This window comes from Cygnus atratus, chromosome Z (assembly GCF_013377495.2).
Source record: "Cygnus atratus isolate AKBS03 ecotype Queensland, Australia chromosome Z, CAtr_DNAZoo_HiC_assembly, whole genome shotgun sequence".
NCBI classification, from domain to species: domain Eukaryota; kingdom Metazoa; phylum Chordata; class Aves; order Anseriformes; family Anatidae; genus Cygnus; species Cygnus atratus.
In genome coordinates, this window is record NC_066396.1 from 44747441 (window position 1) to 44760153 (window position 12713).

A 12713-nucleotide genomic window follows, 5' to 3' on the forward strand; every position below is an offset into this window, starting at 1 on the left:
CCTTTGGAAACCAATTTTAGAGTATTTGTCATTCTACAGAGAATACTGCACACATCTGTTTCCACTGGATAGATACTTCGGTTTCTGGTCAACAAACAAACAGTTTAGTTTAATCATATCTTTTAGTTATGCTATTCAAGGAATAGAAAACTGGGTTGCGTGATTTTGCTTTTGTAGATATGTGTACCAACAACCAAAAAACTGCAACACACCTTTTTTTTTTTTTTTATTCAGAACTATTTTTAATCCAAAAAGAGAAAAAGCAGTGTTCTTCACAGACATATATTAAATATTTATTATTTCTTCATATGCTGGAGTCAAATATTACAACCATATTAATAAATTCACTCAGAGGACACGTAACTTCTGTAATTTAGTCTGATATGACTCACTGGAAACAAAACTGTAAGAATAGTTACAGAATATTCTTCCACTTCTTGCAACCAAAGGATACTAAGAACTTTGTTTTTCTTCTCCCTTGCTCAAAAACAAATGCTATAGTAATTTAAGATATGTACCTCCAATTTTATACACAAGAATAATATTCCAGCGTATATCTTTGAACACAGCATAAGTGTTGACGTTAAAGCTAGATAGGTAATATATGAGAAGAAATGACTGAAATGTGTTAAGGTGCTCTACCATTACCATTCTCCATTCTTACTAGTCTAGTTAAGCTAGAAACGTGTTCACTACACTTCTTGGGATAAGTACTTTCCTAAGTGTAAAACACTAAGGCTTTGTTCCCTGTCAACATTCTCCTCATCAGACAAATGACACAAAGATAGAAGTAAGCAAACAAACCGTATCTCTTGACACAAAAAAGGAAGGAGATGAGTTGTGACCGCATGCTTTCTTTAGGAAATTTGGCCTTCAAACTAGAAAGTTTCCTTACACTTATGTTGTGCTTGCCCTATTTTGTCTCTATGAAGAAGAAAAAAAAAAAGATTTCTTAAACAAATAAACAATAGCATCAGTCTCCACACACTGAAAATAGGCTTTACTGAGAGAAACCTTCTATCTGCAGCATCTGTCGACAGAGACCAGCTCTTGGTATAGCACATTGGAGAGAACACCGTACTGTGAAAGCTGCAGTACTGTTAGTTAATCACTTACCAGATCTGAGAGGAGTTTTATTTTGGAAATGTTTTCAAAAAGAATTAAAGAGTTCAGGAAACACTGTTGATTTCCTGAGAACATGGAGTGCATTCACCATGAATCATTAACTCTCACTTGAGATCATCGCCACTCTTGTAAAAGCAGAATTGTAGAACAAAACGTTTTAGGAACAACTTACCAACCAAACAATTGGATACAATTTGCTAATAAAACCATGAGTAATTTGGGAGAAAAATTGATCCACAGCCAGATAAACAACAAGATGAGTAAGCTGCTTTAAATGACATTGGTCTCTTGTAAAACAAGTAGAGATGAGAACAAAGTTTTCAACCATCTTTCACACTTTCTTTTATATTCTAATAGGCTACATTTCAAAACAAATAAATTTTCATATATATGAGGGAAGGAAAAGTTATGGGCTATCCTTAAGTCAGAATGCTAAGAGATTTTTCTTCTAACCTTGCTAACTAGTAATACAAGATGTTTGTGAAAGGTTGACACCTGATTAAAGCCCTGATTTTTTGCCTTGATAAGGAGATGACATTAAAAACCTAAACTTCAAACATTAAGTTTTTGAAGAAGTTCATTCAGCAGCTTCACAGTCTTTTGGTTTTCTTCTCCATTTTGGTTAATTCTGTATGCAGTACGGATAAGAAGGCTACGAACTTCCTTGCTTATATCAGTTGTCTCAGTGATCTGAAGGAAAATAGGGAAGATGGGAAATAATGCAATTAAGTTATTGGGTACTAGCTATTCTCTATTTAGTATTAGCAACATAACCACAGATCTGTCCCTCAGATATCTGAACATGTGAGATGCTCTGATAATAAAAGCTGAATTCAAAGAAACTTCCCTTCTGCTTAATCAGTCTTTTTTTCACAAACCTTGGAGGAACTGAGCACCTTTGAGATTTCTACTGTTCTCTCAAATTTAAGTGAAAAAAATCAAGCAGTCAATAAGTTTTCAAAGGAAACACAAAAAGACAGACAGTACAACAATTTAGAAGCTATCTTCTTAGAAACCAATTGAAAATATGTTAATGGGTTTGGGGAGGCAATTAAATTCTTTAATGTTTTAAAAAGTAAAAATAAATCCCTTCCCCAAAGACTAAGAGCCAGGAAAAGACCCTAAGGTGGAATTTCTGCAGACCATGATGGACTTTCTGCCACATATCTGATGTGTTAATCCCAAAGCTTACTATGCTAGCCAAAACAACTGCCATGCATCCCAGTTTGGTTCTGTACCATTCTGCCTTCCATATATTGTTTCAGGCCTTTTCAAATCACTTCGAAAGCCTAGTTATAAATCAGTGATTACACAGATGTAATCAAAACAAATCAGACTGACATACTCTGGCCTATAACAGCTCTTGACCTCCCTGCACTGGAAATTGTATACTCGGAATTTTAAAAGTCGTTTTATGTTACTTTCTATGAAGAAATAAGAAGTTCCTTTCAGTCAGCTTTACAGCAGCATGTTGGCATACTACAGCACCACTGCTCAACAATCAAGTCCTCTAAAGAGAAAAGCTGAAGGCAGCAGACTGTAAAACTACAAACAACCCCCTTCGTTTTATAATATTACGGTCTTGTGCTGGGCAAAAATTGATCATTTCTGAACCTATATCTAAAATATTTAAAATATCTTAGCCCTCCTTAAACAGATAAATGTCATGTCTCTCTAGCCATTCAAAAGGAATAACCACCAAAATAGTTTTCCAGTTCTTCCTGTCACAGAATCACAGCGATTATGTAAAACATATAGCCTATACAGAATAGAAGGGCTCACTGCTGCTGGAAGGAAAAATTTTCAAAGTGCTAAAACCACACAGTACCTGCTTGTACAGGAAACTTGTACTTCTTAAGAAAAATCTTGAGAGACACAAGCACATTTTACAGTTTGCACCAATATCCCTGAAAGCTTTCAACAAAAATAGCAAGATATTGTAGCAAACATGCAACATTTTACTCCTTTTTTCTTCATCTTTTTTCACACCCTAAGTGACACTCTCTTGGGTCTTCGTTCTTTTTTTCTCTCTCAGTTCTTAAACCATTTTCTCTCTCTGGATTTGTTAAAGTACCAAGCATCTGCCTTATCAATACTGACACTTAGTACTTGTTTTACATAAAGGAAAACAGAGAGAAGACAGTTCCAGCACCTCTGCAGCAGCTGGATAATTAAGGTAGTGATTTGCAGCTGGGGAAGGCAAACAGCAAAATTTACAGCAAGATGTTTACACATTATGCCAGCTGTAAATTAACTGTAGGTATCCCTTAGTCGCAAGCTACTACTTGGAGTATTTCTGCAGTCAATACAGCAATTTTTTCAGTGGGATCTTGTCAAGATATGTCAAGAAGGAAAATACTTTGACTGTAGCTGAAATAGATACATAGCAGGTTAGCTATAGTTGCTGTAGTATGTAGTTTCTTTCTTAAGAGGATTTAATGCAAATCCAAATAGTAAGAAAAATACGTTTTGCTTAAACTGGAAAAAAAAACCACAAAAAAACACTTACATGGGAAATAAATTCCTGGGCAATCATATGTCCACTGGAAGAAAACAGTAAAAAGTTGGTAAGAAGATGTGTTGTAAGATGCTGGGTATAACATTGCTCTGTATCTGTTATATTGTTTACAGCAGCCTGCAGATCTCTGACAGAAAGGGTAGTAGTGTTGAAGAGCGCCATTAGATGGTTGTAGACTGCTCGAGCTTCTGCCTGTATGGAACAATTTCAAAGGATGCAGGATCAGAGAAGAGTAAAGGTCACCTATGGTATTTTTCCTATGGATTTATTCACTAACAGGACACTGAATACTTGGCAGAAACTACCCAAACATGAAAAAAGTCAGCATTTAGGCAGGGAGAACAGGAAAGGAAGGGCAGTACACATTTCTTTTACACTGATTCACACACGCAAAGGTGAGCAGAAAGGATTTGTTAACTTTCTTTAGTCTTGCAAACTAAGCGGGCAGGGCATCAAGCCAGGATTTGACCTTTTTAATAATAAAAGGAAATAGAGAAAGTCCCTCAGTAGAACATGGTCAGGTTTTTGCATTGTGGGAAAAAGAATAGAGACTCCTCAAGGGCTTATTTCAGTTTTGCTGGTACAAATCAGTCAAATCCCCATGCAACCTGACCTCAACTGATAAAATGTTCTGGTAAGAATGCAGTTCTTTCCTTCTTCCTGTGTTGTTTGCAACTTATGTTTTTACCTTTTGAGTTAGCCAATAAAAACTCATTTTTACTGGGTGTAGAAAACAGAAGACTTTGGCTCCTACACAACTGAAAAAGAATTATACACAACTATTGAAAAAAAATCATAACAGTAATTCTGTCCACCCTATTAAAAACAAACCAAAAAATGTGTGTTTAAAAATAAAAAAAGGAAAAGAAAAAAATCCACAACTGCAAACAGGTAATTGCATGGACAATGGAAAAATGTAACAACTGCAAATCCAAAGGAAAAGGACATCCATTTCTCAACCATGTTCATTAGGACAATTTATGGCAATCATTTACCTGACATCATTTTTCTCATCCCTTCCCCATAAAATAGCTTCTATTTTTGAAAAGAATTATGTTCACAATTACTTGTAATGCAACAAATGATACCAGAATTTAAAGAAAGGTAACTGGAATTCTCCAAAATCCTTTCTCCCTCTGTGCATCCTGCTCATGGTGTGCCTCCATCCCATGTGCCGGAGTAGGGAGACTGATAGCTAACAGGACCTGCTCCATGAGCTCATGCACCCTAGGACACTCATTCTTAAAGCCAAAGTTACTATGACCAACCTCCAAATTTTGTTCCTTCAATGTTTCACAGTCTAAAGGTAAGAAAGAGCAGATGAATAGATAAGTGAGGAACAGAATATTCTGTCCTGCATGTATAAGTGAACTCTAGTGAACAGCAAAAGCACCGCTGCCTTCTTTAAATCATTTTAACAGTATGTATTCCACTCTTTCTGATATCTAAGCTGCTACCTAAATTCAGTTTCAGGAATACACAATCTTAAGTCATGAGTGTGCACCTTTCCAGACAAAAATATACTGAATGAAAATGTCACCAGCTTGTTCTCTGCCAGAAAGTGCCATCCCATCTTAACTCTTAACTGGTAAAAGGTGCAGAGGTTGAAGATGAAACAGCTTCATTTGACAGAGCTGAGAGCTAACCTGGCAAGGAACAAATAATGGCAAATGTTTCTGGCAAAGAACAATAATAATAATAATAATAATAATAATAAATAAATCAAACATCTAAGTAAAGGCAGAAGCTTAGCATGAACTGTGGGAATACTTTTCAAGTAGCCTGACCTGTGCAAAAAGTCTTTTTCACTCTAAGTAACTGAAGAAAAGAACCATACTGAACTGAAATATGAGACCTCTGGGAACAGATGAGTAAACTGTGTGGGCTCTAAATGGAAAACATTTTTTTCATTGAAGTTTATCATACACTGACTGAGAATAACAAACTGATAGCATAAGGGACACACGGGAAGATGACTTTATATACGTGACAATATGATTTCATTCTGTGGTGCTGGAGGTGGACAATGCTCCATATATATAGATATCAGCACCTAAAGTCGTTTGGTTTCATTCACTCGTGTTTGTTTGGGTATTGCCTTCTCTCCCAAAACTGCACTCTAAAACCCTTGTTTCTTTGTTCCACTGTAGCTCTAACCTAACTCTACTTGATCAATATTCCACCCCTGCTCCTGGAGCATAAGAAATTTAACAGAAAGAAAGTAAAAAGTGATTGGCATGTGAGTTTGCATATATAGTAGGGGAAGGAAAGGAAATGAAATATTGCAAAACATACTGGAGATGTGAAAAACACACTGGAGATGCAAAATGAAAACATGATGTTAGTGTGGTGTATTGAGCTGCATTTTTAAATCTTTTTTTTTTTTTTTTTTAATTAAGAAAAAATAGATACTGCAGCCAGACTTTGAATCTGTGCTTTGTAAAGCAGATAGCTTGGGCTAGTTCAAACTTGTGAATAGATCTAAATGCATTTAGTAGACTTTCATGCATTTAATAGACTTTCATGCACTTGCAGGCACACAAAGACATGCACCAGTCCACTCGGTTACAGAGAGCAAAGTTAGAACACTGCTTCATTCTGTTAGAAATTTAGCATGTGAGAATATAACATACGTTTTACAGCCTCAAACATGTCAAGAATCAGTAAAGAGATGTAAGATAAATCAGAATAGATGGGTGAGGTTGGGATTCAGGGCTGTGTGTGATGAATGTCTTTACTGCTTCGACTGCTGTTGTGATTTCTCTTGTGTTTTGTTCTCAGAAGATGCCATAACACGGGAGTGCTGAATTCTGCCACACAGAGATTTCAAAAATACCATTCCCAGAGTAGTTTTATGTCTAATGAAAAGCACATGAGTTATTTCAAAGAAAGCTAAAATGATGCTAATATATATAACAGTCTTTAAAAGGGGAAAAAGTTTTCTGATTGTCAACAAGAAAATTCACAAAAATTAGCTTCCAGCTTCACTGCAACACTATTCCCAGGAGACCTTGTAAAACCAATACCTTCTCCAGTACAGACCTTTCATTTTTTCTGGTGTGTACAATTTGTTTTATAGCAATAAGACATAAGCAGACTATTAACTGCTTATCAGTGATTGCTACTGTTACATTACTCACCATTGTTTGAATCCTCTGTAGGTTTTCATTCTGAGGACAGTAGTAAAATGCCAACAGCCACAGCAAAGCATCTGGTTCTACAGCTGCCTTCAGCAATTGTTCTGCAGCAATATCCAGCCACTCTCCAAAACAAGCAACCAAAAACCAGATTTCTAAAAGGTCAGAGGAACTGGAATATGACAAAGATCCAGTTAAGTATTTCTTCTTATTAAACACTCAAATTTCTTACATTAACTGCAAAGGGTGTTGGCATGAAAATAAAGACCACTAAGCTATTCTTCAACAGATAATGTCTTACCTGTTAAGCAGAGCCATGTACTCTGTTATCTGCAATAAGGTCAATAGGGACACCGCCCAGTGCTATTAACAGATTAATTTTATCAGCAAAAGAGAACATCCATAACACCAGTTTCCAATAAATAGCAGTGACAAAATATTATGTATTAAAATATACATCATAAAAGTATTCACAGTTTATGCTCTTCAGTCTAAAGATTTTCAAAACTTTAAGTCATATATTATGTATATTACTGTATTATAAAATGCTGTTGCCTTATATTGGTTTTCTGTTTCTCTGTTTTGCTTTTCTGGGTTATTTTCTGTTAAAAGCACATGTTTTTGGTAATTAATGAGGAAGTACATTTAGGTGGGATAAATATAAAGTTTTTAAGGATATTTATCTCCTGACTTTTAAAATTTGGATCTTCTTTAACGAATATTTTGAAGATATTACAATCCAGGCTATTGCATTAAGGAAAAGAAAGATTAGAATGGACCACAGCTCATCTCTACACTCTCTCACATTAGTTTGCACAGGGAGACGCAAACTATTGATGGGCTTCCCATAAGTAAAAAGGCAAACAGAGTGAGGAAGGAAGAAAGGACATCTGGAAGGAAACCAAGAAGCAGGAACTAATATTACTATTAAGTGTGGCAAAAGGTTTGAAGAATCAGAGGTTTTCCTTAAGTTTTATTCATGGGGATTCCAAGAGCTGCTGTACCACCCCTTCCAGGAAACTCCAAAATATTTTAGAAATTTCAGGAGTTAATGCAGCTGTTTGATCACATCACCTGGAGAATATCACGAGATGATAGTTGGAAAAAACTGCTTTATCTTTAAGACTTTCTGAAGGAGGCATGCCCTGTTGTATGATGGAAAATGTAATGCACACAGATAATATTCTATGTCTAGAGTATACTGTTGACTCACGTTGTCAATGAGTACCCCAGAAATTACTGACCCTGTAAATCATACTTTTATACCACAGAATCCCAGGATCTCAAAATTCTATTCCTAGGACATAAATCCGCCAAAAAAGCTTATCCTTATTTTTGGATAAGCTTGGTCACTGACATCAGACATAAGAAGTTGATATAGGATGGGCTGGAAAATAGTGTACTGAGGTAACTGCTACAGAAGTCACTGCTGTTGATATTCCACAGCTTTTGGAGAGGTAACAGCATGTCTCTGACTGCAGAGAACTAGATATGTATGACAAAATGTGAGACAAAAATTCCTTAGATAAAGGAATTGGATCAGCACTAGTAAAGTATTTGAAGTTATTAGAATCCAGAAATAGAACATTTAAAACCTTTAAAAAAAAATAAAATGACGACAATAAACAAATGTGACAGTGATCTGGAAAAACAGCCTTCCCCTCAGCAAAATAACCTACTTATCTGACTATAATTCAATGTTGTGACAATGTAAGTGGATAGGCTAGCTCTGAAACACAGTGATTTACAATCAAACAAACAAAAAAAAACTAATTAAAAGTTAATTACAGAGAACAGATAACTAAGGGTACCATTGACAATATTTACGGCTGGAAGCATTCATAGCTCAAAGGGTAAATACATGTCCTTAAACTTGAGCATTAAACCGATTTTAACAGGTATTAAGTAGAATAGAGTCCAACTCTTTCCTAGACAGTCTAGGCACCAGTGAACTTACAACTCACTATGACTTTCCATCAAACTGCCTGGTTTGGAATCACATAACCTCCACTTCTGACCCCATTAAAGTTTCTGTCCACTCTGTACTGACAACTATGTCAACCACACTACTGCCATTGCCAAAAGTAGCCCTTCACTTCTTCTGGGACATTTTTTTTCTCCTAAACTTATGTGAGTTGATTTAGTTTTAAAATGTCACATGATATTTACTGTTTACTGAGATGACTGCATATAATAATAAGTAATGGAACAGAAGCAAATTCTTCATTAGAAATGCACAGAAAGCGCTTTGCTGTAAGACTTAATATTTGGTGTAAAACAAAATCACTGAAAAATGAAAGCATTGTATAAACACAGAGTAGTAACTATGAGACCAGAGGATATGTTGTATAGTAGCTTTTTTTGCTCCCCTGTTAATCTTATTAAGTAGAAAAAATAGAGAATCAGGAATAATGCAATGAAAAAGCAAATAAAATACAGTTAGTCATTGATATTAGTACTGAAGAAGACAAGTCAGATCCATTTTCTTCACAACTGAGAGGGATTTGATGGAAAAAATAATTGTTGTGTGAGTCCCAAAGAAAGTAAGAAGATATTCTGACAAGTACAATATTTTTCAAACTAGTATATTATCAAGGCAGAAGAGGTGAAAAGCCAAGAAAGGGCTAGGTAACAAAAGCAGAAAGACATGCTTCTATTATTGTAACACATTAAGATGGATGATACTTGTTTGTTCAAAGTCTGAGTTATTTTTCTTTAAGAAATCATGGTCAGCTAGTGGTCCCACTTTAAGGGCAAAAAGGTTTGACATCACAGCAGAATGGGCAAGACGTTGCACTGAACCGCAGCTCATACAGAAAATAAGAAGCAAGCAGCAGACAGCCAGGTCTCAGGGGGAAAAAGCAAAAAGCTTTTTTATGCCACGCAACAACAAAAATAAAAGCTTTCATGTGTTAACTGAAACCAAGTATGGATTTAAGGATCTGCCTTCCAGGATGCTATGAACAGGGGGACAGTTGGGTGTCTTACTTTGCAAATCTATCTGGCCTAGGCATTCTATATTTCTATTTAAATTTTCAGTTTTTAAATCAAAAATAAATTGGTTCCTTGGAATTTAAAAGCAGTTCAATATTCTTTGGAAAGCTCATTCTTGGAGCAGATCTATGCAGACTCATATCTAAACTCTAGCCAAGTCAAGTCTTGTCACAAACCCAAAAAGAAAGAATTACAGTGCAACAACAGATAGGGATGTATCTTTTTTCCCTGTAGTCCTGGAACATACACTACCAAAGCAGAATTCATCTAGACAAACACTATCATTCATTACAGTAGCTATTTAGGAAAACAAAACAAAACAAACAAAACCCACAAACAAACAAAACACCTAAGGGCAACAGGTCAGAAACACTGGGTGTCAGCTCAAGGAGCAATATAGCAAACAATGTAGTAGTCTAGCAGACATATCTTTATGAAACAACAACAACAACAACAAAACAATACAGGAAGTTTGAAGATTGAATGTTCGTACAAGCCTGCGGAAGCCCAACACCATCTCATACGTAACAGAGTAAACTCACAACGGACTCTTTCCAATGCTAGCTGTTTTGTTTTGGTTGGAAGAGTTCTCTTGTTACAGCAATAAAATGGAGAAATGTCAGATCAACTTTCCAATAAGTATCCTCAGCTCCCCCTCCTCCAGCTCATAGCCTAAGCTCTGTTTTTCCCCTGACAATCCTCCCCATATATTTTCTCACACTGCTTCTTCAGGACTTTACTCCTGATGCTTTAATGAGCCAAAATGGGCTCATTTTAAGCGTGCACTGTGACTCTGCGTCCTAAAGGCAATGGCAATGCCCAAGGACAAGTTCTTGTTGGCAACTTGCATCGGACCCTCTCTGGATACATTATTGCCCCAATAACTTTTGAAAGTTCTGGCTAAACAGAATTAGAAATTCAATCCAGAATCAGTTTTAAAAGTTTCATGGGACAAATGGCAAAGTAGGAAAGTAAGCATTTCTGTTACACAGTTAGCTATTCGCTGAAATGAAAGCAAGAAGACTTTGTTTACACAGGAGCTTATTGGACAGGTCTATAAGTGCTACAAAGTTCTGGTTCAGTAAGTAATCTAAGTTTTTAAGCCAAAGCTATATTTACAGAAGAAAATTACACTTAATGAAATGTAGCCACTAAAGAGTTCAAATGGCATGACTTTTCACAAAGTAACACATTCAAAAGGCAAAAAGTTAAGAAATACTGCTTACCTAATGTTTGTGTCTTCTACCAAGGCTTTGAGCATATCAGAAATGTGCGTCAAGTGTTGAGACCAGTGTGTAGCTGGCAATTCTGAGGAGGAACGATGAAATAAAGTTCTTAAAAGATGATTTTTCAAATTCAAAAGATGACTTTTTTTTTTTAAATGAAAACTTTCTGTCCAAGTAGAACAGAACAATGAAATTAACCACATTTAGCAAGCATTAAAACTTGTTCGGGATTCAGTTATTACAAAGCATTTATAATTTCCCAATTTTCAACAATAACTGTCCCTATGTTTCTTAGAACAACTCATTGACAGAGACATGTGAGGAATTACAGCTAGGAATACTCTCCAAATTAGGCCGATGTACCCTTGTGTAAATCCTGCCTCAATATTAGCATATAATCAGTGGAGTAACATTCTCAAAGGCTCTTGTATTGAACAGAAATTACTGCTCATGAAAAACTGTATGGCATTGAGCAGTGATTTCTTGATCTATGTAAATGGGAAATATAAAAAAAAAAAAAAGATAAAAAAGTTTGCAGAACCTAAAAGAACAGCAGAATTCAAGCTTCAGAGACAAACAACAAAGCAACACAGTATTTCTTGTCATATACACACTAGAATTTTAATAATGACAATTACTGGTATTATAAGAAAAGTGTGTGTGCGCGTATATATGTATAAATGTATATATGCAGACCTCAGCAACCTATCTTAATTCCTAATATCGCAGTTTTCATAAAAATATAATGTACCTTTTGTTATCCTCTTTTAGTTTTTCTTGAAGTTAATACGTGTATATGTTTGTAGATGTTCCTACAAAAAATACACTAAAAGAATATTATTAAAACTGCTAAGTCAAAACACCCAATCTAGAAAATGGCAAAATTTAGTCTTAGTCCCTTTGAAAGTTATTTTAAGACATATGGAAACAATGCAAGTTGGCTAATGCTGCAAATATATCATTTAGAAACTTACCAAAAGGACGTCTCAGTAAAGCTATTACAAGGGGCTGGTGATGGTGAGGGAAGTAGGCCTTCAGTGGAAATTTATGCTAAAATAAAAAATATATATATATTATTTTAAGAGCTTTCAAAACAAACAGTCAGTTTTCAAAACAAACTCACAGCAAACAATCCTATCTAACATAGTAACTAGCAACACAGTCTGAAGCAAAAGAACACAAAACTAACTCTAAACTCAATTTTAAGATTTAGTATACAGAAGGAAGGGAGATACTTGTGAAAAAAATGATTATAATAAGTAATTATTTATGCATTTAAAAAATATATATGCATTAAAAAAGATTCAGACTATAACAAAAATTACATCTTAATATTCTTAACCTTTTTTTCCTGTAATCAGAAAAGTCTTCACTCTTAATACACAGAGGCTAAGAGATACTAATTAGTTTAATTTTATTTTCCACTGTAAACAGGTTCATGGACCATATCAAACCAAGAAATAATAATATCCACAAACTCTGAGGGTGTAATATAGATTATTGCATTGTGTTCAATTAATGGAAAACTAAAATCCTTTGGATCTGATTCAGCACAACGTAAGGTTGTCGTAGATAAAAAACCTGTCCTCTATTTATCTGGGTGTGTGAAATTTGCATGACGTGAATGTCGCTGCTTGTGTAAATGTGAGACTAACAGCAGAATATCCTTTAATCTTGTTGTTCTGCAAGCATCTACGACAGGAATGTTCAACG

The 12713-nt window shown here is 35.4% G+C and overlaps 1 protein-coding gene across 4 annotated transcripts in view; it reads right to left on the reverse strand.

The window, feature by feature from the left end:
- Nucleotides 1–230: 230 nt before the first annotated feature.
- The window catches only part of FANCC (FA complementation group C), an 84180-nt gene continuing 71697 nt past the window's right edge, over nt 231–12713 (reverse strand). For all 4 annotated transcript variants that reach the window (XM_035565319.2, XM_035565321.2, XM_050716268.1 and 1 more), the window contains 5 exons: nt 11975–12050; nt 11001–11082; nt 6784–6952; nt 3635–3835; nt 231–1815 (listed from right to left, as the gene is read on the reverse strand). In XM_035565319.2, the coding sequence (XP_035421212.1) occupies nt 1678–1815; nt 3635–3835; nt 6784–6952; nt 11001–11082; nt 11975–12050 (666 nt within the window). In that variant the 3' untranslated portion in view covers nt 231–1677. The remainder of the gene's footprint in view (nt 1816–3634; nt 3836–6783; nt 6953–11000; nt 11083–11974; nt 12051–12713) is intronic.